The sequence below is a fragment of the Mobula hypostoma genome, chromosome 12, assembly GCF_963921235.1.
Source record: "Mobula hypostoma chromosome 12, sMobHyp1.1, whole genome shotgun sequence".
NCBI lineage: Eukaryota > Metazoa > Chordata > Chondrichthyes > Myliobatiformes > Myliobatidae > Mobula > Mobula hypostoma.
Window position 1 is genome coordinate 101375068 of NC_086108.1, and position 26016 is coordinate 101401083.

A 26016-nucleotide genomic window follows, 5' to 3' on the forward strand; every position below is an offset into this window, starting at 1 on the left:
TCCCCTCTGCATTCAGATTTCTGAATGGTCCCTGAACATATGAACACTAATTCACTGTTTTACTTTTTCACTACTAATTTATTTATATTTTATTGTAAATTACAGTAATTTATTATCCTGCACTGCACTGCTACCACAAAGCAACAAATGTCATGAATGATGTCAGTGAAAATAACAAATACAGTATCTGATTCTGATACTGCAGGGTAATGCAGTGGGTGGAAACAGGCAGAATTCACAAACACCAACGACATTGTGTTGGGGTTCACTTTAAGAGGCTGGTCTGATGTAATTAGGTGAAGCTTTCTTCTTAACCACATTTTATGTTCTGTGTTTGGAGGACAATAAAGGAGTTGTTACGGTTTTCCGTAAAGTTAAAAAGCCTCTGCTGTTTTACGAAAACCTACAACATTACCAATACAAACTCACTAATGCAGACATTTTCATGAACTTCACAGACATTTCATGCTCAGGTGATAAACACTCCTGCATTATGGAGCAGATTACCTTTCTTTTTGTTCTGATTGTGTTTTCTTATAAAAATGTGGACAATTTCTCTCTAGCTTGTGCCAGTCCTGTGAATTCTGCACATGTGATGCTCTGTGCCTGCGATGTTGTCACAAGTACATTTTCAATTGCACCTGTGCATACATGTACAGAGTTTGAATGTTCCTGTCAGAATAAAAGGCAAGGCTAATCGAATTGGCCTCCACTGCTTTCTGAGGCAGAGCATTCCACAGATCCACAACTCTCTTGGTGAAAAAGTTTTTCCTCAACTTCGTTCTAAATGGCCTACCCCTTATTCTCAAATTGTGACCTTTGGTTCTGGCCTCCCCCAACATCGGGAAAATGTTTCCTGCTCCTAGCGTGTTCAGTCCCTTAATAATCTTATATGTTTCAATCTTTTGGAGGGCTATATTGTGGGTGTAGGCCAATGAGACTAGGCAGATGAATACTTTGGCACAAAATAGATGGGTTGAAGGCCCTGTTTCTGAGCTGTAGTATTCCATGACTCTATGACTCAAGATAAGTTATCAGCACATGAAAAAGATTAAGGGATTTTAAGCTGCTTCAGCAAAACAATTGGATTGTCATGAACCCTGTGACGGGAATAAAGGACCAGCAGAGATGGAAAACATTTTGGAGTCCAGTATTGCTATAAACTAATAATATTTATTAGTAACTATGCAATACAGTAATATAAATGTAGATAAATCAAACAGGTTAGCAATAATTACATGAAAGTAAGTATGGAATATATATGTATGAGAAACCAAGCTTCTTTAAGTCTAGGGGTAAAAAGATACAGTCTTACGATGATGAGTAAAGTTCAGTTCAGTTCAGTTCGTGGTACTGAGTTGAGTAGTGATGGAGAGAGAGAGAGAGAGAGAGATTTGAGTCTTTATGTGAGCTGACACCGTCGATCTTCTCGTTGTCCTTCGAAATCCTTTAAAAGTCACCGACTGTGACTTTAACAAAGGGGACCGGTTTTCTGTGGTGGAGCTATCCCCCAGGCGAGGGTGGACACATGGACAACTCCCCACCAGTCAACCCTTTTTCCCTTCTTTCCACTGCAAGAGCGAGGGATCGATTCACCTGATCGATCCTCTAAAACCCACCTTTTCTGTGGGCACAACAATGCTGATTCAGTGTCCAAACATCTGTCTGAGGTCTATCATCTGACCTCCTATTTTATCTTCTTGTGCTGAGCATCAACTGTCATTCAAATAACTCCTCCTTCCTCTCTCTCTGAAGAAATGCAAGCAGGCAAAAATCCTTGAAGGAAGTGTCAACAACCTGCCGAAAATCATAAGATCGAGTGTCCATTAAATAACATCGCCTTCGGTCACCATAGCAACTTACGAGCTGCTCGGTGCTGTCTCCAACTCCAGCTTAGTAGAAATCCAAAGTTACTTCCAGTGCATTAAAGTGACAGTCCAACAGTTAGTCTTCGTCTCTCTCTCTTTTACAAACAATATGTCAGTGTTAAATAACTCTCTCTCTCTCTCTCCTTTCAAAAGCACAGTTCATAGGGTAATTCAGAACCCCATCACAGGATGCTGTGCAAATGCACACTTTTTAAGTAATTCTTATGGTGAGACACATTAGATAATGGACAACCTCCCTTTTTATTCAACAAAATGACAATTGTAAGCATTTTCTTGTAAAATAGATAGAACTCTTGGAGTTATGGATTTCACCATGTATAATCACAACAAATCACAAATTGACTGAACATCCTATCTCAGGATGCTACGGGGAACAAATTGTCAGTATTGAACTTCTCCTTGACTTTCATGGGAAGGGAAATCCTGGAGAATATATTTTATACAAACCAATTTTTCCTTCTGGACTCTTGCCTTATGACCACGTCAGCAAATATCACAAGTTATCATATGATTCCATAATGGCAGATTCTGCCTTCAGCAGGACTTGGCAAAAATTGTCAACAACTCTTGGCCTGCTGATAAAAATCAAATTTCACCCCCATCAAAGCATGTTGGCTTAATTTTTGGAGATTGAACATTCCTATATTGGACAAGAGGGACCAGAAGAGGTTCAGATGAATGATCCTGGGAATGAAAAGGTTAATGTATTAGGACCATTTAATGGCATTGTGCTTGTAACCATTGGTGTATAGAAGAACGATGGAAGATTTCATTGAAATCTATCAATATTGAAATGCCTAGATAGACTGGACATGGAGAGGATGTTTTTTACAATAGGGGAGTTTATGACCAAAGAGTAATGCTTCAGAATAGAGGGATGTTGCTTTATAAAAGAAAGGAGGAGGAATTTCTTTAACCATATGTTGTGAATCTGCCAGGAACATCCGTGGAGGCCAAGGTAGTAGGTATGTGTAAAGCAGAGGTTGATAGTTTCTGGATGAGTAAGGGTGTCAAAGGCAATGGGGAGAAAACAAGTGTACGGGTTTGAGAGGCATAATAATTCAACCATGATGGAATGACAAAGCAGACTCAATGGGCCAAATGGCCTTATTCTGCTCAAATATCTGAAGGTCTTATGGCTTTAAATCATCGTCTTGCACATTCTGACAAAATACAGCTGGAGCAATCAAGAGATTGCAGGAATCAGCTTGCTACTACAATGATCTTTGGATTGTAAGGTGAGCAGGGCTCAAGAAAGAGAGAAACAATTCACAAGAAACTGTTGACAATACCATCCTACAGTCTAGAAACATAGAAACGTAGAAAACCTACAGCATAATACAGGCCCTTTGGCCCACAAAGCTGTGCTGAACATGTCCTTACCTTAGAGCTACCTAGGCTTACCCATAGCCCTCCATTTTTCTAAGCTCCATGTATCCATCCAGGAGTCTCTTAAAAGACCGTATCGTTTCCGCCTCCACAACCACCGCTGGCAGCCCATTCCACACACTCACCACTCTCTGCATAAAAAACTTACCCCTGCCATCTGATCTGTACCTTCTTTCAAGCACCTTAAAACTATGCCTTCTCGTGTTAGCAATGACAGCCCTGGGAAAAAGTCTCTGACTATCCACACGATCAATGCCTCTCATTATCTTGCACACTTCTATCAGGTCACCTCTCATCCTCCATAGCTCCAAGGAGAAAAGATCGAGTTCACTCAACCTATTCTCATAAGGCATGCTCCCCAATCCAGGCAACATCCTTGTAAATCTCCTCTGCCCCCTTTCTATGGTTTCCAGTCCTTCCTGTAGTGAGGTGACCAGAACAGAGAACAGTACTGCAAGTGGGGTCTGACCAGGGTCCTATATAGCTGCAACATTACCTTTCGGCTCTTATAGTCAATCCCAAGATTGATGAAGGTCAATACACCATATGCCTTCTTAACCACAGAGTTAACCTGCATAGCAGCTTTGAGTATCCTATGGACTCAGACCCCAAGATCCCTCTGATCCGCCACACTGCCAAGAGTCTTGCCATCAATGCTGCGTACTGCCATCATATTTGACCTACCAAAACGAACCACCTCACACTTATCTGGTTTGAACTCCATCTGCCACTTCTCAGCCCAGTTTTGCATCCTATCAATGTCCCGCTGTAACCTCTGACAGCCCTGCACACTATCCACACCACCCCCAACTTTTGTGTCATCAAGACATTTACTAACCTATCCCTCCACTTCCTCATCCAGGTCATATAGAACAATTACAAACAGTAGGGGGTCCCAGAACAGATCCCTGAGGCACATCACTAGTCACTGGCCTCCATGTAGAATATGACCCCATCTACAACCACTCTTTGCCTTCTGTGGGCAAACCAGTTCTGGATCCGCAAAGCAATGTCCCCTTGGATCCCATGCCTCCTTACTTTCTCAATAAGCCTTGCATGGGGTACCTTATCAAATGCCTTGCTAAAATCCATATACTCTACATCTACGGCTGTACCTTCATCAATGTGTTCAGTCACATTCTCAAAAAATTCAGTCAGGCTCATAAGGCACGATCTGCTTTTTACTAAGCCATGTTGATGATTATGCCTCTCCAAATGTTCATAAATCCTGCCTCTCAGGATCTTCTCCATCAACTTACCAACCACTGAAGTAAGACTCACTGGTCTATAATTTCTTGGGCTATCCCTACTCCCTTTCTTGAATAACAGAACAACATCCACAACCTTCCAATCCTCCAGAACCTCTCCCATCCTCATTGATGATGCAAGGATCATCGCCAGAGGCGCAGCAATCTCCTCCCTCGCTTCCCATAGTAGCGTGGGGTACATCCCATCCGGTCCCGGTGACTTATCGAACTTGATACTTTCCAAAAGCTCCAGCACATCCTTTTCCTTAATATCTACATGCTCTAGCTTTTCAATCCGCTGCAAATTATCCCTACAATCGCCAAGATCCTTTTCCGTAGTGGATGCTGAAGCAATGTATTCATTAAGTACCTCTGCCATTTCCTCCAGTTCCATGAACACTTTTCCACTGACACACTTGATTGGTCCTATTCTTTCATGTCTTAACCTCTTGCTCTTCACATACTTGTAGAATGCCTTGGGGTTTTCCTTAATCCTGTCTGCCAAGGCCTTCTTATGGCCCCACAATTTGTTGTACTGGCGTACTTTCAGGGTAGCCCCTGTCTAAGATCATTGAGGGTTAAAAAGTGAGCAAGTTTTCAAGTTAAATATTTCCTTGCCAGGAACATGCAAGCACTTGTAGGGAGAGGGGGTTCTTTGTGAGTATGTATGTATTGATTTTCGTTTGAATAAATCAGATTCATTTCTCCTGACATATATTGCGAAATTTGCTTTGTGGTAACATTATATATGTAAAAATTCAGTCTGTTTCCACTTAGATCCGTGAGATTTCACATGCCCCTGATCTCTTCAATGTCCTGGTCCTGATCACCTCATATTCTCTGTGGATATCCAGTCACTGTACACTTCTATCTCCATCAATAAGGCCTTAAAGCTTTCCGCTTCTTTCTAGATATTAGGCATAATCAGTTTCCCTCCTCCACCACCTTCCTCTGTCTGCTAGAAGTGGTCCTCACACTCATCAATTTATCTTTTGGCTTCTCCTGCTATCTCCAACCTCAAGATGTAGCCATGGGCATCGGCTTGGGCCCCAGATATGCCTGCCTTTTCGCCAGTTTTGTAAAACAGTCCATTTTCCAATCCTACACCGCTAACACTCCCCTAGACTTCCTGTGCGACACTGATGAATGCATTGGTGTTGCTTCCTACAGCCATGCTGAATTTGTCAATTTCATCAGCTTTGTTTCCAACTTTCCACCCTGCCTTCATATTTACTTGGTCCATCTCTGAGACTTCTGCCCCCTTTCTCGATCTCTCTTTCTCTATCTCTGGAGAGAGACTATTTACTGATATATTTTATACCTACTGACTCTCACAGGTATCTTGACTATAGCTCTTCCCACTCTGCTACTTGTAAAATTGCTATTCCCTTCTCTCAGTTCCCCCACCTCCATCGTATCTGTCCTCAGGAGGAGGTTTTCCATTCCAGAACATCCTTCTTGAAAGAACGGGGTTTCCCTTCCTCTACCACCAATACTCTCCCTTATCTCCTCCATTTCCCAGTCATCTGCCCTCACTCCATCTTTTCATCATCATAACAATAATAGACTTCCTTTGTTATTATCTACTACCCCACACGCCTCTGCATCCAAAACATCATTGTCCATAACTTCTACCGTCTTCAATGGGTTCCTACCACAAAATATATTCCACCCCCAACACCCCTCTGCTTTCTGCAGGGATCAATCTCTACGTGACCCTTTTGTCCATCATCTTTACCAATCGATCTCCCTCAGGCACATAAGTCTTAGGTCCCACACCTTTAGTTTAAGCAACAACTATTACCTTACAACACACACAAAATGCTGGAGGAACTCAGCAGGCCAGGCAGCATCTGTGGAAAAGAGTAAACAGTTGACGTTTCGGGCTGAGACCCTTCATCTCGACTGGAAATAAAAGATGCAAAGTCAGATCAAGAGCTGGGGGGAGGGTGGTAGGAGGCGAGGAAGAAGGACAAGTTCATAGGTGATAGGTGAAACCAGGAGGGGGGAGGGGTGAAGTAATGAACTGAGAAGTTGATTGGTGAAAGAGACCAAGGTTGGAGAAGAGAGAATCCAATAGGAGAGGGTTGAAGACCATGGAAGAAAGGGAAGGGGGAGGAGCATAGAGCGAGGTGATAGACAGGTAAGGAGATAATGTGAGAGAGGGAAACGGGAGTGAGGAAATGCCAACGAAGGTGGGGGAAGGAGGAACAATTACCGTAAGGTTGAGAATTTAATGTTCACATCATCAGGTTGGACGCTACCCAGACAGAATACAAAGTGCTGCTCCAAACTGAGTGTGGCCTCATCACAGCAGTGAAGGAGGTCATGGACTGACATGTCAGAATGGGAATGGGAAGTAGTATTGAGATGGGTAGCCATTGGGCTATTTCACTTTTTTTGATGGATGGAGTATCAGTGCTCGGTGAAGCAGTCACTCATTGTACACTGGGTCTCACCAATATATAGCACTCAGATCTGCAGCTGGATTTTCAACTTCCTCACAGCCAGGACCCAGGTTGTAAAAATAGGGGACAAGCTCTCCTCTACAATCACTCTGAGCACCGGTGCCCCACAAGGCAGTGTACTTAGCCCCCTGCTGTACTCACTGTACACCCATGATCGTGTAGCCAAGTTTCCGTCAAACTCAATATATAAGTTTGCTGATGACACTATTGTAGGCCGTATCTCAGGTAATGATGAGTTTCAGTACAGAGAGGAAATTAAGAACCTGGTGGCATGGTGTGAAGACAATAACCTATCCCTCAATGTCAGCAAGGTGAAGGAATTGGTTGTTGATTTCAGACAGCATAGTGGACCTCACGACCCAATTTACATCGGTGGTGCGCAAGTGGAGTAGGTCAAAAGCTTTAAGTTCCTCGGGTTCAATATCACAAATGACCTGACTTGGTCCAACCAAGCAGAGTCCACTGCCAAGAAGGCCCACCAGCGCCTTTACTTCCTGAGAAAACTAAAGAAATTTGGCCTGTCCCCTAAAATCCTCACTAATTTTTATAGATGCACTGTAGAAAGCATTCTTCTAGGGCAAAGGGTCTCAGCCTGAAACGTCGACTGCACCTCTTCCTAGAGATGCTGCCTGGCCTGCTGTGTTCACCAGCAACTTTGATGTGTGTTGCTTAAATTTACAGCATCTGCAGAATTCCTGTTGTTTACATTATGTTGAAGTTGTTTAAGACATTAGTGAGATCTATTTTGGAGGATTGTGTGCAGTTTTGGTCACCTAACCTACATGAGAGATGTAAACAAGGTTGAAAGAGTGCAAAGAAAACTTACAATGATGTTGCTGGGTCTGGAGGAGCTGAGTTGCATGGAAAGATTAAATAGATTAGGAGTTTACTGCTTAGAACATAGAAGATTGAGCGGAGATTTACTAGGGGTAATACAAAATTATGAAGAATATAGACAGGGTAAACACAAGCAGGCTTTTTCCAATGAGGTTGGGTTCAGTTATACTGGTGCCTAAGAAGAACATGGTAATCTGCTTGAATGACTATCGTCCAGTAGTGCTTACATCCACTATGAGAGTTCTGGCAATGAAACTTATCAACTTCTGCCTGAGAAGCGACTTGGATCCAGGTTCAGTGTGTCCACTGTCACATCAGGTTCACAGCAGATGCCATTTTATTGCTTCTTCACTCAATCCTGGAACACCTGAATCACAAAGGTACATATAGCAGGATGCTCTTTATCAACTAATGTTCAGCACTCAATTCTCTCGAAGCCAATGAATAAGCTTCAAGACCATGGCCTCAGTACCTCCTTATGCAAATGGTTCCTTAATTTCCTTACTTGCAGACTACAGTCAGTTAAAATTGGCATTATCATTTCCTCCAAACTCTCCATCTGCACAAGTGCACCAGAAGGCTGTGTGCTTAGCCCTCTACTCTACTCACTTTCTACTTATGACTGTGAGGCTAAGCACAGGTCCAATGCTATACTGTGCAGAGCCAATGTTTTTTTGGGACTATCAGGTAAAGGAAGTCATTGAAATAAGACTAGAACATAGAAACCTACAGCACATTACAGGCCCTTTGGCCCAAAATGCTGTACCAACCAATGGGAGAATTGGAAATGGGTAGCCACTGCGCTATCTCACTTTTTTTGATGGATGGAGCATTGGTGCTCGGTGAAGCGGCCACTCAATCTACAGTGGGTCTCACCAATATATAGGATACACCTGGAGTACCAGACACAGTACCCATGACCCCAACAGACTCACAGCTGAAACGTCATTTCACCTGGAAGGGCGGTTTGGGGCTCTGAATGGTAGTGAGGGAGGAGAAACGCCAGAAACTGCCTAGGATTTCCCTAGCGCACAGCCCTCTATTTTTCTAAGCTCCATGTACCTATCTAAGAAGCTCTTTAAAGACTTTGTTGTATTCGCTTCCACCACCACCACTGGCAGGGCATTTCACGCACCCACCACTCTCTGTGTGAATAACTCACTCCTGACATTGCCTCAGTACCTATTTCCAAGCACCTTAAAACCATGCCCCCTCGTGTTAGCCATTTCAGCCCTGGAAAAAAGCCTCTGGCTGTCTACATGATCAATGCCCTCATCATCTTATACACTTCTATCAGGTCACCTCTCATTCTCCGTCGCTCCAAGGAGAAAAGGCCGAATTCACTCAACCTATTCTCATAGGGCATGCTCTCCAACCTAGGCCACCTCCTTGGAAATCTCCTCTGCACTCTCTCTATAGTATCCACATCCTTCCTGTAGTGAGGTGACCAGAAATGAATGCAGTACTCCAAGTGGAGTCTGACCTAGGTCTTATATTGCTTTAACATTACCTCTCGGCTCCTAACCTCAATCCCATGGTCCCATGGTTGATGAATGCCAACACACCATACGCCTTCTCAACAACACTGTCAACCTGCACAGAAAAAGAATTTTAACAAAGACAAATGTCTCGCTCTGAGTAAGAACTGGAACCAATTATTAATAAGGTGGGACAGCGGAAAACTGGTTGGACAGCGACTAATCAATCAGGAGGGATGGATGATGGAGGTATAATTGCCAGCAGAATAGACATGTCCAGGCATCATTCCTGATGAAGATGGCAGAATTTGTCATTGAAACATTGGTTAAAATCAATACCTGTACCCAGCGGAAGCATCAGAAGAGTTTATTTGTTATATACACTGAGAAAGCACCAGATTAATTTTTACTTAAATAAATTATATACGTCTGTATTTACTCAGAAGATGGACACAGAGTGTGTGGAAGTGAGGCAAAGTGGCATCAAAGAAGACCCTATACAGATGACAGAGTAGGAGGTGTTTGCTGGCTTGAGACAAATTAGGCCATTTCAGGGACGACCCATCTTCTCTATTCCATCTACAGCACATAATGAGGCATCCTGAGCCAATAGGCTGGTCCTGGACTTATTTTCCATCTGGCATAGTTTGCATTTTGTTGTTTGATTGTTTGTGGTTTTTGTATTGCTATATTTATGCTGTATTCTTGGTTGGTGCGGCTGTAACGAAACCCAATTTCCCTCGGGATCAATAAAGTATATCTATCTATCTATCTATGTTCTTCAGATCATCAAAGTGCTTTAAAAGTGGGAAGAGTCTCCAACAAAGTTGAACTTGTTATTCACAGAAGGGTTTTGTTGGATTCATTCCAAGATGAAATTTGCTTGCAGCTCTGTGATGCATATCAATGTCGTGTTAAAATCTGCTGATGCTGAAAGATTGGAACAAGTTGGAAATTCTGAGCCAACATCACACCCTTTTTGTACTGAGGTGCAATTTTTCATCATCATTTTTGGGTAACTGACAAAGGTGTCTTTGTAAGCACAGGAAGCCAGTGGAGTAAAGTTTCAATGCAATGATGGTTCTGCAAAAAGCACTTAATTCGGTGTTCATCTACCTCCTATGTGCTTATGTTGAGAGTAGCTGTGGAATAAACGTGGTGGATAATGGATATAAAGACATTGTGATTGCAATTAAACCAAGTATCCCATATGACAAGAAGCTTCCTGAAAAAATCCAGGTAAGATCTAAAATGATACACATCTGTTGCTTTGTGTCAATGTTGTGTTGTATTACCTTGAAATTGGGATTTGATGACAGAAGGAAGAGTTAAAAGAATATGTGTCCGTAATTGCTCTGGTATCATAATTAAAATACAACGAGATATTGATTTTACACTTGTGTTTCCTTTAGGCGATGATGATTGAAGCCTCCTCCTTCCTGCATCAAGCTACCAAAAAGTGGCTCTATTTTTCAGATGTTAAAATCCTTTTGCCTAAAACCTGGCCGGTTAACTCCAGCTTGGTTCAAAGACCAACTAATCAATCATATGAGAAGGTAAGAACAAAGAAATCAGAGAGTGATAGTAAATGGTTGTATATCAGATTGAACAATGATAGCTAGTGCCTAGTTGCCCAGGGTTCAATACTGAAATGGATGTGTTGGATAACATTTATAAATTTATGGATGAAGGAGTGGCAAAGTGTGAGAGGGTGATAATGTACGCTGATGTAGATGGAGCTGCTGAATAGGCAGCAAGTTACAGGTGAAGTGAAAGACTGAAATATATACAATATAACACCAATTATCTGCTGTTCAATCATTCAGAAATCCTGATGGTTTAGCATTTGGCTCACTGATGATGTTTCTCTCCACCCCCACACCGAAACTCACCAGTGTCCCATTTCTGTTCTCCCTTCAACTTATCCGGATCCTGCGCTCCATTGAACTCGCTGGAATCCTATTTCCTGTGCACTCTTTATCCAAACCAGTGCCCCATTTCCTTTCACTGCACTGAAACCCAGTCTCTGCTCTCTCATTTTCAACTCACCCAGTCCTGGTTTCTGCCCTCTTCCTCAACTCACCGGGATTCTTTAAACTCAATAGCACCTCATTTCCCATGGTCCCTTTAAGTTCACCCAATTCCCTTTTCCTGTTGCCCTTTTACACTAAACGTAGCCTGGTCCCTGCCCAAGATTCAGATTCATTTGTTTATGAATTTGTACATTGAAACAGACAGTGTAATGTATTAACAATGAACACAATCTGTGGATGTGCTGGGGCAGGCTGCAAGTGCTGCCCTATATTCCAGTGCCAACGTAGTATGCCCTTAATGCTTGACAGAACATAACCGAACACAACAGACAACAAAACAACACCAAAACAAGTGCCTTTCCTCCCTCCCACCCCTTCCCCACATACATGGACATTCCTCCAGGCTCCAGACTTTGTCCATCAAACTTTGACTTCCAGTAATCTGATCAACTTTCAGACTTCAATCTTCAGTATCAACCCCCACACAAGCCAACGATGGGTCCCTGAACTCCAGACTCACCTGCTCACCAACCTTCGAATGGAAGAACAGACTCAATGGGCAAAATGGACTAATTCTGCTCTATATTTTATGGTCTTCAAGATTCAAGATTACTTATTGTAATTCTCCAGTAAATGAGTGTAAAGGAGAACAAAATGATTGTTACTTCATATCTGATGAAGCATATAAAAAATCAATAAGCATAAATAAGAATAAATATAATTGTAAAAGTAAACCTGTAAAGGACATAGTAGAAGTAAAGTGCATGGGGGGGAGGGGGTTGTGGGGTGCTCACAGGCAGCGGAAAAGAGTGGCTGATATGTGTGTAGTGGTGGGTTGAGGTGGGGGAGTGGGTTAATGGATGGAGGTGTTGATCAGCCTGATGGCTTGGGGGAAGTAGAACCATAGAACCATAGAACCATAGAAACTACAGCACAGAAACAGGCCCTTTGGCCCTTCTTGGCTGTGCCGAACCATTTTCTGCCTAGTCCCACTGACCTGCACACGGACCATATCCCTCCATACACCTCCCATCCATGTATCTGTCCAATTTATTCTTAAATGTTAAAAAAGAACCCGCATTTACCACCTCATCTGGCAGCTCATTCCATACTCCCACCACTCTCTGTATGAAGAAGCCCCCCCTAATGTTCCCTTTAAACTTTTACCCCCTCACCCTTAACCCATGTCCTCTGGTTTTTTCTCCCCTTGCCTCAGTGGAAAAAGCCTACTTGCATTCACTCTATCTATACCCATCATAATTTTATATATCTCTGTCAAATCTTCCCTCATTCTTCTACGCTCCAGGGTATAAAGTCCTAACCTATTCAACCTTTCTCTGTAACTGAGTTTCTCAAGTCCTGGCAACATCCTTGTAAACCTTCTCTGCACTCTTTCAACCTTATTTATATCCTTCCTGTAATTTGGTGACCAAAACTGAACACAATACCCCAGATTCAGCCTCACCAATGCCTTATACAACCTCATCATAACATTCCAGCTCTTATACTCAATACTGTACTCCTCAGTGCCTTACCATTAACCCTGTATGTTCTACCTTGGTTTGTCCTGTGAACGTACAATACCTCAAACTTGTCTGTATTAAACTCCATCTGCCATTTTTCAGCCCATTTTTCCAGTTGGTCCAAGCCCTTCTGCAGGCTCTGAAAACCTTCCTCACTGTCTACTACACCTCCAATCTTTGTATCATCAGCAAACTTGCTGATCCAATTTACCACATTATCATCCAGATCATTGATATAGATGACAAATAACAATGGACCCAGCACTGATCCCTGTGGCACACCACTAGTCACAGGCCTCCACTCGGAGAAGCAATTCTCTACCACCACCCTCTGGCTTCTTCCATCGAGCCAATGTCTAATCCAATTTACCACCTCTCCATGTATACCTAGCAACTGAATTTTCCTAACTAACCTCCCATGTGGGACCTTGTCAAAGGCCTTACTGAAGTCCATGTAGGCAATATCCACTGCCTTCCCTTCATCCACTTTCCTGGTAACCTCTTCGAAAAACTCCAATAGATTGGTCAAACATGACCTACCACGCACAAAGCCATGTTGACTCTCCCTAATAAGTCCCTGTCTATCCAAATGCTTGTAGATTCTGTCTCTTAGTACTCCCTCCAATAACTACCTACTACTGACGATAAACTTACCGGCCTATAATTTCCCGGATTACTTTTCGATCCTTTTTTAAACAACGGAACAACATGAGCCACTCTCCAATCCTCCGGCACCTCACCTGTAGACAGCGACATTTTAAATATTTCTGTCAGGGCCCCTGCAATTTCAACACTAGTCTCCTTCAAGGTCCGAGGGAACACACTGTCAGTTCCCGGGGATTTATCCACTTTAATTTTCCTCAAGACAGCAAGGACCTCCTCCTTTTCGATCTGTACAGTTTCCAGGATCTCACTACTTGTTTCCCTTAATTCCATAGACTTCATGCCAGTTTTCTTAGTTAATACTAGACGCAAAAAACCTATTTAAGATCTCCCCCATTTCCTTTGGTTCCGCACATAGCCGACCACTCTGATCTTCAAGAGGACCAATTTTATCCCTTACAATCCTTTTGCTCTTAATATACCTGTAAAAGCTCTTTGGATTATCCTTCATTTTGACTGCCAAGGCAACCTCATGTCTTCTTTTAGCCCTCCTGATTTCCTTCTTAAGTATTTTCTTGCACTTCTTATACTCCTCAAGCAACTTATTTACTCCCTGCTTCCTATACATGTCATTCTTCTTTATCAGAGTTGCAATATCCCTTGAGAACCAAGGTTCCTTATTCCTATTCACTTTGCCTTTAATCCTGACAGGAACATACAAATTCTGCACTCTCAAAATTTCTCCTTTGAAGGCTTCCCACCTACCGATCACATCCTTGCCAGAGAACAATCTGTCCCAATCCATGTTTTTAGATCCTTTCTCATTTCTTCAAACTTGGCCTTCTTCCAGTTAAGAACCTCAACCCTAGGACCAGATCTATCCTTGTCCATGATCAAGTTGAAACTAATGGTGTTATGATCACTGGAACCAAAGTGCTCCCCTACACAGACTTCCGTCACTTGTCCTAACTCGATTCCTAACAGGAGATCCAATATTGCATCCCCTCTAGTTGGTCCCTCTATATATTGATTTAGAAAACTTACCTGAACACATTTTACAAACTCTAAACCATCTAGACCCCTAACAGTATGGGAGTCCCAATCAATATATGGAAAATTAAAATCCCCTACCACCACAACTTTATGTTTCCTGCAGTTGCCTGCTATCTCTCTGCAGATTTGCTCTTCCAATTCTCGTTGACTATTGGGTGGTCTGTAATACAATCCCACTAATGTGGCCATACGTTTCCTGTTTCTCAGCTCCACCCATAAGGACTCAGTAGACAAGCCCTCTAATCTGTCCTGCCTGAGCACTGCTGTAATATTTTCCCTAACATGCAATGCTACTCCCCCACCTTTCATTCCTCTGCCTCGATCACATCTGAAACATCGGAACCCTGGAATATTAAGCTGCCAGTCCTGCCCCCCTGTAGCCAAGTTTCACTAATTGCTATAACGTCATAATTCCACGTGTCAATCCACGCCCTCAACTCATCTGCCTTCCCCGCAATACTCCTAGCATTGAAATATATACACCTCAGAAGATTTTTACCACCACTCACAGCCTTTCTATTAGTGGATTTGCTTGAACTTTTAACATCATTTATTTTCACCCCAGCCACACTGTCAGCTCTGGCACTCTGGTTACCACCCCCCTGCAAATGTAGTTTAAAGCCTCCCCAATAGCACTAACAAACCTCCCTGAAAGGATATTGCTCCCCCTGTAGTTCAAGTGTAACCCGTCTCTCTTGTACAGGTCCCACCTGCCCCAGAAGAGGTCCCAATTATCCTGAAATCTGAAACCCTGCCCCCTACACCAGTTCCTCAGCCACTTGTTCATCCTCCAGAGCATCCTATTCCTACCCTCACTGGCACGTAGCACAGGTAGCAATCCTGAGATTACCACCCTCGAGGTCCTGCTTTTCAACTTCCTACCAAGCTCTCTATACTCACTCTCCAGGACCTCCTCACTCTTCCTTGCTATGTCATTGGTACCCATGTGCACCACGACATCTGGCTGATCACCCTCCCACTTCAGAATGTCATGCAATCGATCAGAGACATCCTTGACCCTGGCACCCGGGAGGCAATAAACCATCCTGGATTCTCTGTGACGACCACAGAACCTCCTATCTGTACCTCTAACTATCGCGTCCCCTATCACTACTGCTCTCCTCTTTTTCCACCCTCCCTTCTGCACTGCAGAGCCAGACTCAGTGCCAGAGATCCAGCTACTGCATCTTGTCCCAGGTAAGTCATCCCCCCCAACAGTATCCAATGCGGTATACTTGTTGTTGAGGGGAATGGCCACAGGGGAACCCTGCTCTGCCTGCACTTTCCTCTTCCCTCGCCTGACAGTGACCCAATTTCCTGTCCTCGGCACCTTTTGCGTAACTACCTCCCTGTAGCTACGATCTATAATCTCCTCATTCTCCCGAATGATCCGCAGGTCATCCAGCTCCTGCTCCAGTTCCCTAACGCGGTTTGGAATTGATTGATTGATTGAAGTAATTGAAGTATTTTATATCAGATTTCTCAAAATGTTTAGGACTACAAAACATGAAATACCCTCTTAGACAAAGGAACAACACCTTATATTCCGTATGGGTAGCCTCCAACCTGATGGCATGAACATTGACTTCTCTAACTTCCGCTAGGCCCCACCTCCCCCTCGTACCCCATCTGTTACTCTTTTTTATGCACACATTCTTTCTCTCACTCTCCTTTTTCTCCCTCTGTCCCTCTGAATATACCTCTTGCCCATCCTCTGGGTCACCCCCCCCCTCCGTCTTTCTTCCCGGACCTCCTGTCCCATGATCCTCTCGTATCCCCTTCTGCCTATCACCTGTCCAGCTCTCGGCTCCATCCCTCCCCCTCCTGTCTTCTCCTATCATTTTGCATCTCCCCTCCCCCTCCAGCTTTCAAATCCCTTACTCACTCTTCCTTCAGTTAGTCCTGACGAAGGGTCTCGGCCTGAAACGTCGACTGCGCCTCTTCCTATAGATGCTGCCTGGCCTGCTGTGTTCACCAGCAACTTTGATGTGTGTTGCTTGAATTTCCAGCATCTGCAGAATTCCTGTTGTTTGCGTTTAAATACTTTCTTAATACTGCCTAAGTCAGTGATATCAAAATCAGTCATAGAGGTATACACTCAGAAACAGACCCTCAAGCTTGTCTGGGCTCCCCATCAACTACCTATTTATAGCAAACCCATTTACTGACACCAGGTCCATGGCAATCCAAATGTTCATCAGATCCATTTTAAGTGTTTTGAGAGTGCAGTAGTTCTTTTGGTTCTCCTACCTACAGCTCCCTGTAATCTGCACTTGCCCCCCTTCCAAACTGGTCATTCTGTGCTTGCGATATTGTCTCTTTTGTTGGCAACTCTGAGGCTTTGGCTGCTCTGGGGTTCGGATGTAAGGACTCATTTTGTTCGGAACGCTGTTGCTTCTTGTGTGTGCATGATTTGTGTTTTTATCCCTCTTTCCCTGCACATCGGGTATTGGTCTTTATTTTATTTTCTTTTAATTGGGTTTTCTTTTTGGATTTCTTGCTTTGTGGTTTCCTGTAAGTAAACAAATCTCAAGGTTGTATAATTCATACGTTATGTGATAATAAATGTACTTTCAAACTTGAAACTTTGAACTTTGAAAACAAGATTACAATTTCAAGATTGTTTATTGTTATTCTTCTGTATACCAGTGTAAAGTGGAATGGAACTATTATTACTCCGGATTGGATCCAACACAAAAAAAATCATAATAAGCAGAAGGAACACAATAAAAAAGAAGAAAACCACAATAATTATAAATATGAAAGCAATCCTATAAATCACGATATACAAGTAACTGGGTGTGGCCATATATACATAAAATTAGATTATACTGTAAATATAGACTGATTGTATGGGCATAAAGCAACGCTACGTGCAGGAATCCTTCCGCATAAGGTAACTGATAGGAAAGAAGATAAAAAAAAAAACTTCTTATCTATCTGAGAGGAGATAGGATAGGAGACAGGATCTAAATAAGGTGCAGAAAGTTGTAAACTCAGTCAGCTCTGTCATGACTCCCTAGCATCTCGGACACCTTTAAGGAGCAATATCTCAAAAAGTGGCATCTATCATTAAGGACCACCATCACCACCATCACCCAAGATATGCTGCCATCAGATAGGAGGTCCGGGGGCCTGAAGGCACACACTCAACAATTCAGGAATAGCTTCTTCCCCTCTGCCATCAGATTTCGGAATGGACATTGAACCCATGAACACTACCTCATGCAATATACACAGGATGCTGGACTAACTCTGCAGTTCAGACAGCATCTATGGAAAAGAGTGAATGGCCTACGGTTCGGGCCAAGACCCTTCATCAGTCCTGCAGCCCTCCTCCAGTACTCTGTGTGTGCTGCTTTGGATTTCCAGCATCTGCAGACTTTCTTGTGTTTGCGAACAGTACCTCACAACTTCATTTCCCTCTTTTTGTTCTACTTATATAATGCTGTTGTGCTGTTGTGGACGTGCTGATCAAAAACACGAGAAAGTCTGGAGATGCTGGAAATCCAGAGCATCACACACAAAATGCTGGTAGCATCTAGAGAAATGAATAAACAGTTGATGTTTCAGGCTGAGGCTCTTCTTCAGGACAGAAAGGAAGGGTGGTAGGTAAGGACAGGGATCTTTTTCTCAGTTTCTTCATCTCTGCCACATCTATTTGTCAGGATACAGCTTTCCTTTCCAAGATATCAGAGATGTTCTCTTTCTTCAAAGAATGAGGTTTCCCTTCCTCTGCCATTGATGCTGCCCTCACCTGCATCTCCTTCATTTCCCAAACATCCAAGTTCACCCCATCTTCTTGCTGCCTTAACAGTGATAGAGTTCCTCTGGTCGTTACCTATCACAACACGAACCTCCACATCCAACACATCATTTTACACAACTTCTGCCATCTCCAAATGGATCCTACCGCCAAACATATCTTTACCTCCCTTCCTTTATACAGGGATATATACTTTATACAGGGATCGCTCCCTCCATGATTTCCTTGCTCAATCATCCTTCCCAACTAATCTCCCTCTTGGCATTTATCCCTGAAACACCTACTATAAAGTGCTACACATGCCCATTCACCTCCTCCCTCACTTGCATTTAAACCCTAGCCAGTCCTTCCAGGCGAGGCAACATTTCCCATGTGAATTTGCTGGGGTCATCTCTGTGTCCAGTGCTCCCATTGAGGTCTATTCTACATTGGTGAGGCCCATCGTAAATTGTGGGACTGCTTCATCAGGTACCTCCACTTTATCCTCAAAAATGCGGAACTGCTCGGTAGCAAAATATTTTAATTCTAATTCCCGTTCCCATTCTGACATGTTGATCCATGGTCTCCTCTTGTTCCTCAGTGTGGAGGAGCAACACCTTATATTCTATCTCGGTAGCCGCCAACTTGATATCATGAATATCGATTTCTCCTTCCAGTTTAAAAAAAATGACTCACCCTACCCTCTTCTCTTCACCACTCTGGCCTCTAACATTTTCTCACCTCTCTATCCCTTCCTCCTTCCTTTTCTCCTATGGCCAATCTCCTTCCTCTCCAGCTCTTTACCTTTCCTAGCACCTGGATTCACCTCTCACCTTCTAGCTATCCTTCTTCCCTTCTCCTCAACTTTTTATACTGACATCTTCCCCCTTCCTTTCCAGTCCTGGCGAAAGGTCTCAGCCTGAAAAGTCAACTGTTTATTCCTCTCCCTAGATGCTGCCTGACCTGCTGAGTTCCTCCAGAATGTTGTAGTGTTGCCTGAATTTCCAGCATCTGCAGAATCTCTGGTGTTTGTGAACATTATCTATTTGCCTGGTTCAGTGTTCCCCAACAACCCCCGAGAAGCTTGACGCCAACCATGACAAAGCAACCCATCCATCAGCCTAAACATTCATCCCCTTAACTACCACAACATATTATCTGTATTGTGCATTGTCTACAAAATGGATTGTAATCCTGGCTACTCCAAGAGCACTTCCTAAAGAGCTGGAAAGTGTGCTGACTGGCTGCATTACAGCCTAGTATGGGAACACCAATCCTGTTTAGTGGAAAATTATACAAAATGTAGTGGATTCAACCCAGTACATCACTTACATCACTGGTAAACCGCTCCCAATCATTGAACACATCTACATGAAACTTTGCTGTAGAAAACTAGCACCCAGTATCAAAAATCCTCACCGCCCAGCCATGTTCTTTTCTTGCTGATGCTATCAGGTAGAAGGTGCAAGTGCCTCAGGACTCATACCACCAGGTTCACAAACAGTTACTACCCCTCAGCCATCGGGTTCTTGAACAAAAAACGGAACAATACAACACTCATTCTATTTCTGGTGTTCCCACAACCGATGGTCTCACTATAAGGACTCTTTATCTTGCTATTTCATTGTCTTTCATTTCATTTTATTTCATACTCTTTATTGCTTTTTATTTATATTTGCATTTGCACAATTTGTTTTTCATTGATTCTATTTACAGTTATTGTTCTATAGATTTGCAAAGAGTCCCAAGGAAACTGAATCTTAGGGTTGTAGGTGGTGACATGTACTCTGATAATAAATTTCACTTTGACTTTAACTTTACTTTGACTACTTTGATTTTAACAAAGCATGGCACAGCAATCAAGTAGCAGAAGGAAAACAGCCAGGGAAGGAAACCACCGTCTGCAGGTATGCATCAGAACAAGGAAAGACGGCACTGATTCAGGATAGTAGACTTCAACTGCCTATCAAGGGCAACTCAAGGAGGGCAATAAACACTGGTATATTTAAAGCAGAGTTGTTAGGTCCTTGATTCTTAAGAGCATCAAGAGTTATGGGAGAGGACAGGAGAATGGTATTCAGAGGGATAATACATCCGCTATGTTCGAATAGCGGAGCAGACACAATAGCCCAAATGCCTCAATATTACTCCTGTATCTTATGGTCTTATGGCCTGGTCTTCGGAGATGTCCAAATGTCAAATAATTAATACATTATGAATAAAAATCTGGAAAATATTATTATAAATTCTATTCAATGCATATTTCTTACATTAAAACTCTAGGCTCACAGTTCTATGGATTACAACTATTACATGGGTTTTAATGTGGAAAAATACAATTGTATTTCACAGGCAAATGTGATCATTGCTGAACCCAATCCTCTGTATGGAGACACCCCATACACCCTGCAGTATGGAGGATGTGGGGAGAAAGGCCTCTACATTCACCTTACGCCGAACTTCCTACTAAATGACAGTCTGGTACAAGTTTATGGTAAAAAGGGTAAGTTAACATCTTTGAAGCATATGTTTTGAATCTGATGAAACCGTATCTAGGCTTCCAGTGATAACAACCTGGCAAAAATACAGGAAGTCAGAAGTTCTGGTGAAAAACTTGTGCCGGTTGGTAAGTTAAGTGAGAACATATAAACTACCCTTTGTTCAGGTGGGTGACAGGAGAGTAAGGGTGGAGTTGAGGGGGGGCTTGACTAGGACATGGAAAAGTGGATCAGGGATGTGGAAATACTAATGGTGGTAATCTGAGAGCCAGCACGTCTCACTGGGCCAAATCTCCTCTTCAGAGAAATGAGACATATCACTGCAGTATTTAAACATTCAGAAATGTGATTTTTAGTGGCAGGAAATGAAAGCATTACAATGCAGAAACTGCACTTTTGTTTGGTGGGTGTGAGGAGGGATTATGCTGGAGTTGCTGGTCATTAATAAGGTACAAGCTAGATGAATGGGGAATGGGACCAATGTTAGTAATCTAGGTAAGTGTTGGGACTTAGATTTAAATTTCTTTATTATTAACCACATGTACATCGAAACATACAGAAAAATGTGTCTTTAGCATGAACAAGTAACACAATCGGAGGATGTGCGGGAAGCAGCCTGTAAGTGTCACCACACATTCTGAGACCAACATAGCAAGCTCACCCACTATGTTCAGCAGTACAACACGGAGACAACATACACCAGGCATCAACAATGAAACAAACTCCCTTCCCACCCCACTCACTACACACAGACACACACACACACACACACACACGCGCACACAAACACGTGTGCACACACACACACACACACACACACACACACACACACACACACCTCCAACCTCCAACCTCCAACCCCAGAGAATAAGGTTAGAGTTGATTGGTCTGACTGGGGCATGTCAATGATTTGGACTATGGTATTAATGGATTTGTGGTTGAATTTGCTGATGATACAAAGATAGGTAGAGGAGCAGGTAGTGTTGAGGAAACAGAAAGCCTACAGAGAGACTTAGATAGTTTAGGGGAATGGGTAAAGAAGTGGCAAATGAAATACAATATTGGAAAGAGCATGGTTATGCATTTTAGTGGAAGAAATAAATGGGCAAACTATTAGTTAGATGGGGAGAGAATTCAAAATGCAGAGATGTAAAGGAACTTGGGAGTCCTTGTGCAGGATACCCTAAAGGTTAACCTCCAGGTTGAGTCAGTTGTGAAGAAGGCGAATGCAATGTTGGCATTCATTTCTAGAGGTATAGAATATAAGAGCAGGGATGTGATGTTGAGGCTCTATAATGCACTCGTGAGACCACACTTGGAGCGGTTTTGCAGTTTTGTGTGCAGTGTGCAGTTTTGGGCTCTTTATTTTCGAAAGGATATACTGGCATTGGAGAGGGCGCAGAGAAGATTTGCAAAAATGATTCCAAGAATGAAAAGGTTATCTTATGAGGAACGTCTGGCAGCTCTTGGGCTGTATTCCCTAGAGTTCAGGAGAATGAGGGGGGATCTCATAGAAATATTCCAAATGTTAAAAGGCCTGAACAGATTAGATATGGCAAAGTTATTTCCCATGGCAGAGGATTCTAGGACAAGAGCGCACGACTTCAGGATTGAAGGACGTCATTTTGGAACTGAGATGCGGAGAAATTACTTTAGTCACCGGGTGATAAATCTGTGAAATTTGTTGCCCTGAGCAGCAGTGGAGGCCAAGTGACTGGGTGTATTAAGGCATAGATAGATAGGTTCTTGATTAGCCAGGGCATCAAAAGGGTATGGGATGAAAGCTGGGAGTGGGGATGACTGGAAGAACTGAATCGGCCCATAATTGAATGGCGGAGCAGACTTGACGAGCCAAATGCCTACTTCTGCTCCAGTATCTTATGGTCTTATGTCAGAATCAGAATCAGGTTTATTATCACCGGCATGTGGCATGAAATTTGTTAACTTAGCAGCAGCAGTTCAATGCAATACATAATATAGAAGAGAGAAAAAAAATAACAATAATAATAATAAATCAATTACAGTATGTGTATATTAAATAGATTTTTAAAATGTGCAAATAACAGAAATACTGTATATGTAAAAAAGTGAGGTAGTGTCCAAGCATTCAATGTCCATTTAGGAATCGGATGGCTGAGGGGAAGAAGCTGTTCCTGAATCGCTGAGTGTGTGCCTTCAGGCTTCTGTACTTCCTACCTGATGTTAAAAGTGAGAGAAGGGCATGCCCTGGGTGCTGGAGGTCCTTAATAATGGACGCTGCATTTCTGAAACACTGCTCCCTGAAGATGTCCTGGGTACTTTGTAGGCTAGTTTCAAGATGAACCTGACTAGATTTACAACCCTCTGCTGCTTCTTTCGGTCCTGTGCAGTAGCCCCCAATACCAGACAATGATTCAGCCTGTCAGAATGCTCTCCATGGGTACAACTATAGAAGTATTTGAGTGTATTTGTTGACATGGCAAATCTCTTCAAATTCCTAATGAAGTATAGCTGCTGTCTTGCCTTCTTTATAACTACATCAATATGTTGGGACCAGGTTACATCCTCAGAGATCTTGACACCCAGGAACTTGAAACTTCTCACTCTCTCGACTTTGGATCCTTCTATGAGGATTGGTATGTGTTCCTTCATTTTACCCTTCCTGAAGTCCGCAATCAGCTCTTTCATCTTACTGATGTAGAGTGCCAGGTTGTTGCTGTGGCAACAGTCCACTAGTTGGCATATATCACTCCTGTACGCCCTCTCGTCACCACCTGAGACTCTACCAACAATGGTTGTATCATCAACAAATTTATAGATGGTATTTGAGCTATGCCTAGCCACCCAGTCATGTGTATTTAGAGAGTAGATTAGTGGGCTAAGCACACACCCCTGAGGTGCGCCAGTGTTGATCATCAGCAAGGAGGATATGCTATCACTAATCCACACAGATTGTGGTCTTCTGGTTAGGAAGTTGAGGATCCAATTGCAGAGGGAGGTACAGAGGCTCAGGATCTGCAACTTCTTAATCAAGTTTGTGGGAATGATGGTATTAAATGCTGAGCTATAGTCGATGAACAGCATCCTGACATAGGTGTTTGTATTGTCCAGGTGGTCTAAAGCCGTGTGGAGAGCCATTGAGATTGTGTCTGCCAGTGACCTATTGTGGCGATAGGCAAATTGCAATGGGTCCAGGTCCTTGCTGAGGCAGGAGTTCAGTTTAGTCATGACCAACCTCTCAAAGCATTTCATCACTGTTGATGTGAGTGCTACCGGGCAATAGTCATTAAGGCAGCTCACATTATTCTTCTTAGGCACTGGTATAATTGTTGCCTTTTTGAAGCAAGTGGGAACTTCTGCCCATAGCAGTGAGAAGTTGAAAATGTCCTTGAATACTCCGGCTGGTTGGTTTGAACAGGTTTTCAGAGCCTTTCCAGGTACTCCATCAGGATTTTCCGCCTTGCGAGGGTTCACTCTCTTTAAAGACAGCCTAACATCGGCCTCCGAGACAGAGATCACATGATCATCAGGTTCAGCAGAGATCTTCACAGCTACATTTGTGTTCTTCATTTCAAAGCGGGCATAGACGGCATTGAGTTCCTCTGGTAGTGAAACATCGCTGCCATTCATGCTATTGGGTTTCACTTTGTAAGAAGAAATGTCTTGCAAACCCTGTCAGAGTTGCTGTGCATCCGATGTCACCTCTAACCTCATTCAAAGTAGTCTCTTCGCCCTTGAAATAGCCCTCTGCAAATCATACCTGGTTTTCTGATAGAGGCCTGGGTTGCCAGACTTTAATGCCACAGATCTAGCCTTCAGCAGACGAGATACCTCCTGGTTCATCCATGGCTTTTGGTTTGGGAATGTACAGTAAGTTTTTGTAGGCACACACTCATCCACACAGGTTTTAATGAAGTCAGTAAGAACTGCAGCATACTCATACAGGTTCAAAGATAAATCACTGAATACAGTGCAGTCCACCGATTCAAAGCAGTACTGTATGCGCTCCTGTGCTTCCCTTGTCCATATCTTCTTGGTCCTCTCTGCTGGTGCTGCAGTCTTCAGTCTCTGCCTATACGCAGGGAATAGAAGGACAGCCAGGGGATCAGACTTCCTGAAGTGAGGGCGTGGAATAGGATGATAGGAATTCTTGATGGTGGTGTAGCAATGGTCCAGTGTGTTGTTTCCTCTGGTATTGCAAGTGATCTGTTGATGGTAGTTGCTTAGTGATTTTTTTCAGATTGGCCTGGTTAAAATCCCCCAAAACGATGGTGAAGGCATTGGATTCCGCTGGTTCATGCATGTTGATCCCATTGCTCAGATCACCTAAAGCCTGCTTGACATTGGCCTGAAGTGGAATGCATACTGCTACCAAAACGACCCCAGAGAAATCCCGTAGTAGCTAAAAAGGATGGCACTTAACCGCTAGATATTCCAGGTCTGCTGTGCAGAACTGGCAGCACTGATATATTTGTGCACCAAGAAGAGTTGGTCATGAGGCATACTCCTCCACTTCTGCTTTTGAGAGACTCTATAGATCTATCCTGGCGGTGAATAGTAAACCCGTAGATCTGAATCATTGCATCCGGAGTACAGAAGGGGTTAACCAGGATTCCTTGGAACAAAGGACACACATGGTCCTAATGTCCCTTGATTCAGCACCCTTGGTCTGAGATCATCGACTTTATTCACCAGAGACTGCATGTTTGCCAGCAAGGTAGTTGGTATAGGGAGTTTAAGACCCCTTTTCCTTAAGCGCACTTGTAACCCTGCTCAGCATCCGCGCTTCCTCCGAGGTAACCTATGTGGGTGCTTCCAACCACAATCGGTGTTGTTTCTGTCAGTTTTAAGCAGCGATAGTTCGTTTAAATGCATTAAGACATCTTTGTTGACTGTACTGACCTTGGAAGCAGTTGTGTTTTATAGCTGTATCAAGCTGAAACGGGAATATTTAATCATGTCACATATTTATTATGTGACAATTGGATTGGGAATGGGGAAATACTGATCGTGTTCATCTGAGACCTGGCATAGACACAACGGGTAAAATGTCCTTTTTCTATGTTATAGAAATAAGAGATAGGAGAAATATCATACCAATAGCTAAACATTGTGAAAAGTGTTAACAATCTGCATGTCACTCTATTGTAATGCCAGTGAACCAGGTTCAATTTTTCTGCTGTCTGTGGGGAGTTTGTACATTCTCCCCAAGACTGCCTGGGTTTCCTCTGCTTCTCCAATTTCCTTCCTCATTCCAAAGAAGTACAGTCGGGG

The 26016-nt window shown here is 43.1% G+C and overlaps 1 protein-coding gene across 1 annotated transcript in view; it reads left to right on the top strand.

Moving 5' to 3' along the window:
* LOC134355257 (calcium-activated chloride channel regulator 1-like) overlaps nucleotides 1-26016 on the top strand; it is a 91079-nt gene that overhangs the window by 32237 nt on the left and 32826 nt on the right. The window contains exons 3-5 of the mRNA XM_063065054.1: nucleotides 10355-10547; nucleotides 10721-10864; nucleotides 20618-20768. Coding sequence (XP_062921124.1) covers nucleotides 10383-10547; nucleotides 10721-10864; nucleotides 20618-20768 — 460 coding nt within the window. The 5' untranslated portion in view covers nucleotides 10355-10382. The remainder of the gene's footprint in view (nucleotides 1-10354; nucleotides 10548-10720; nucleotides 10865-20617; nucleotides 20769-26016) is intronic.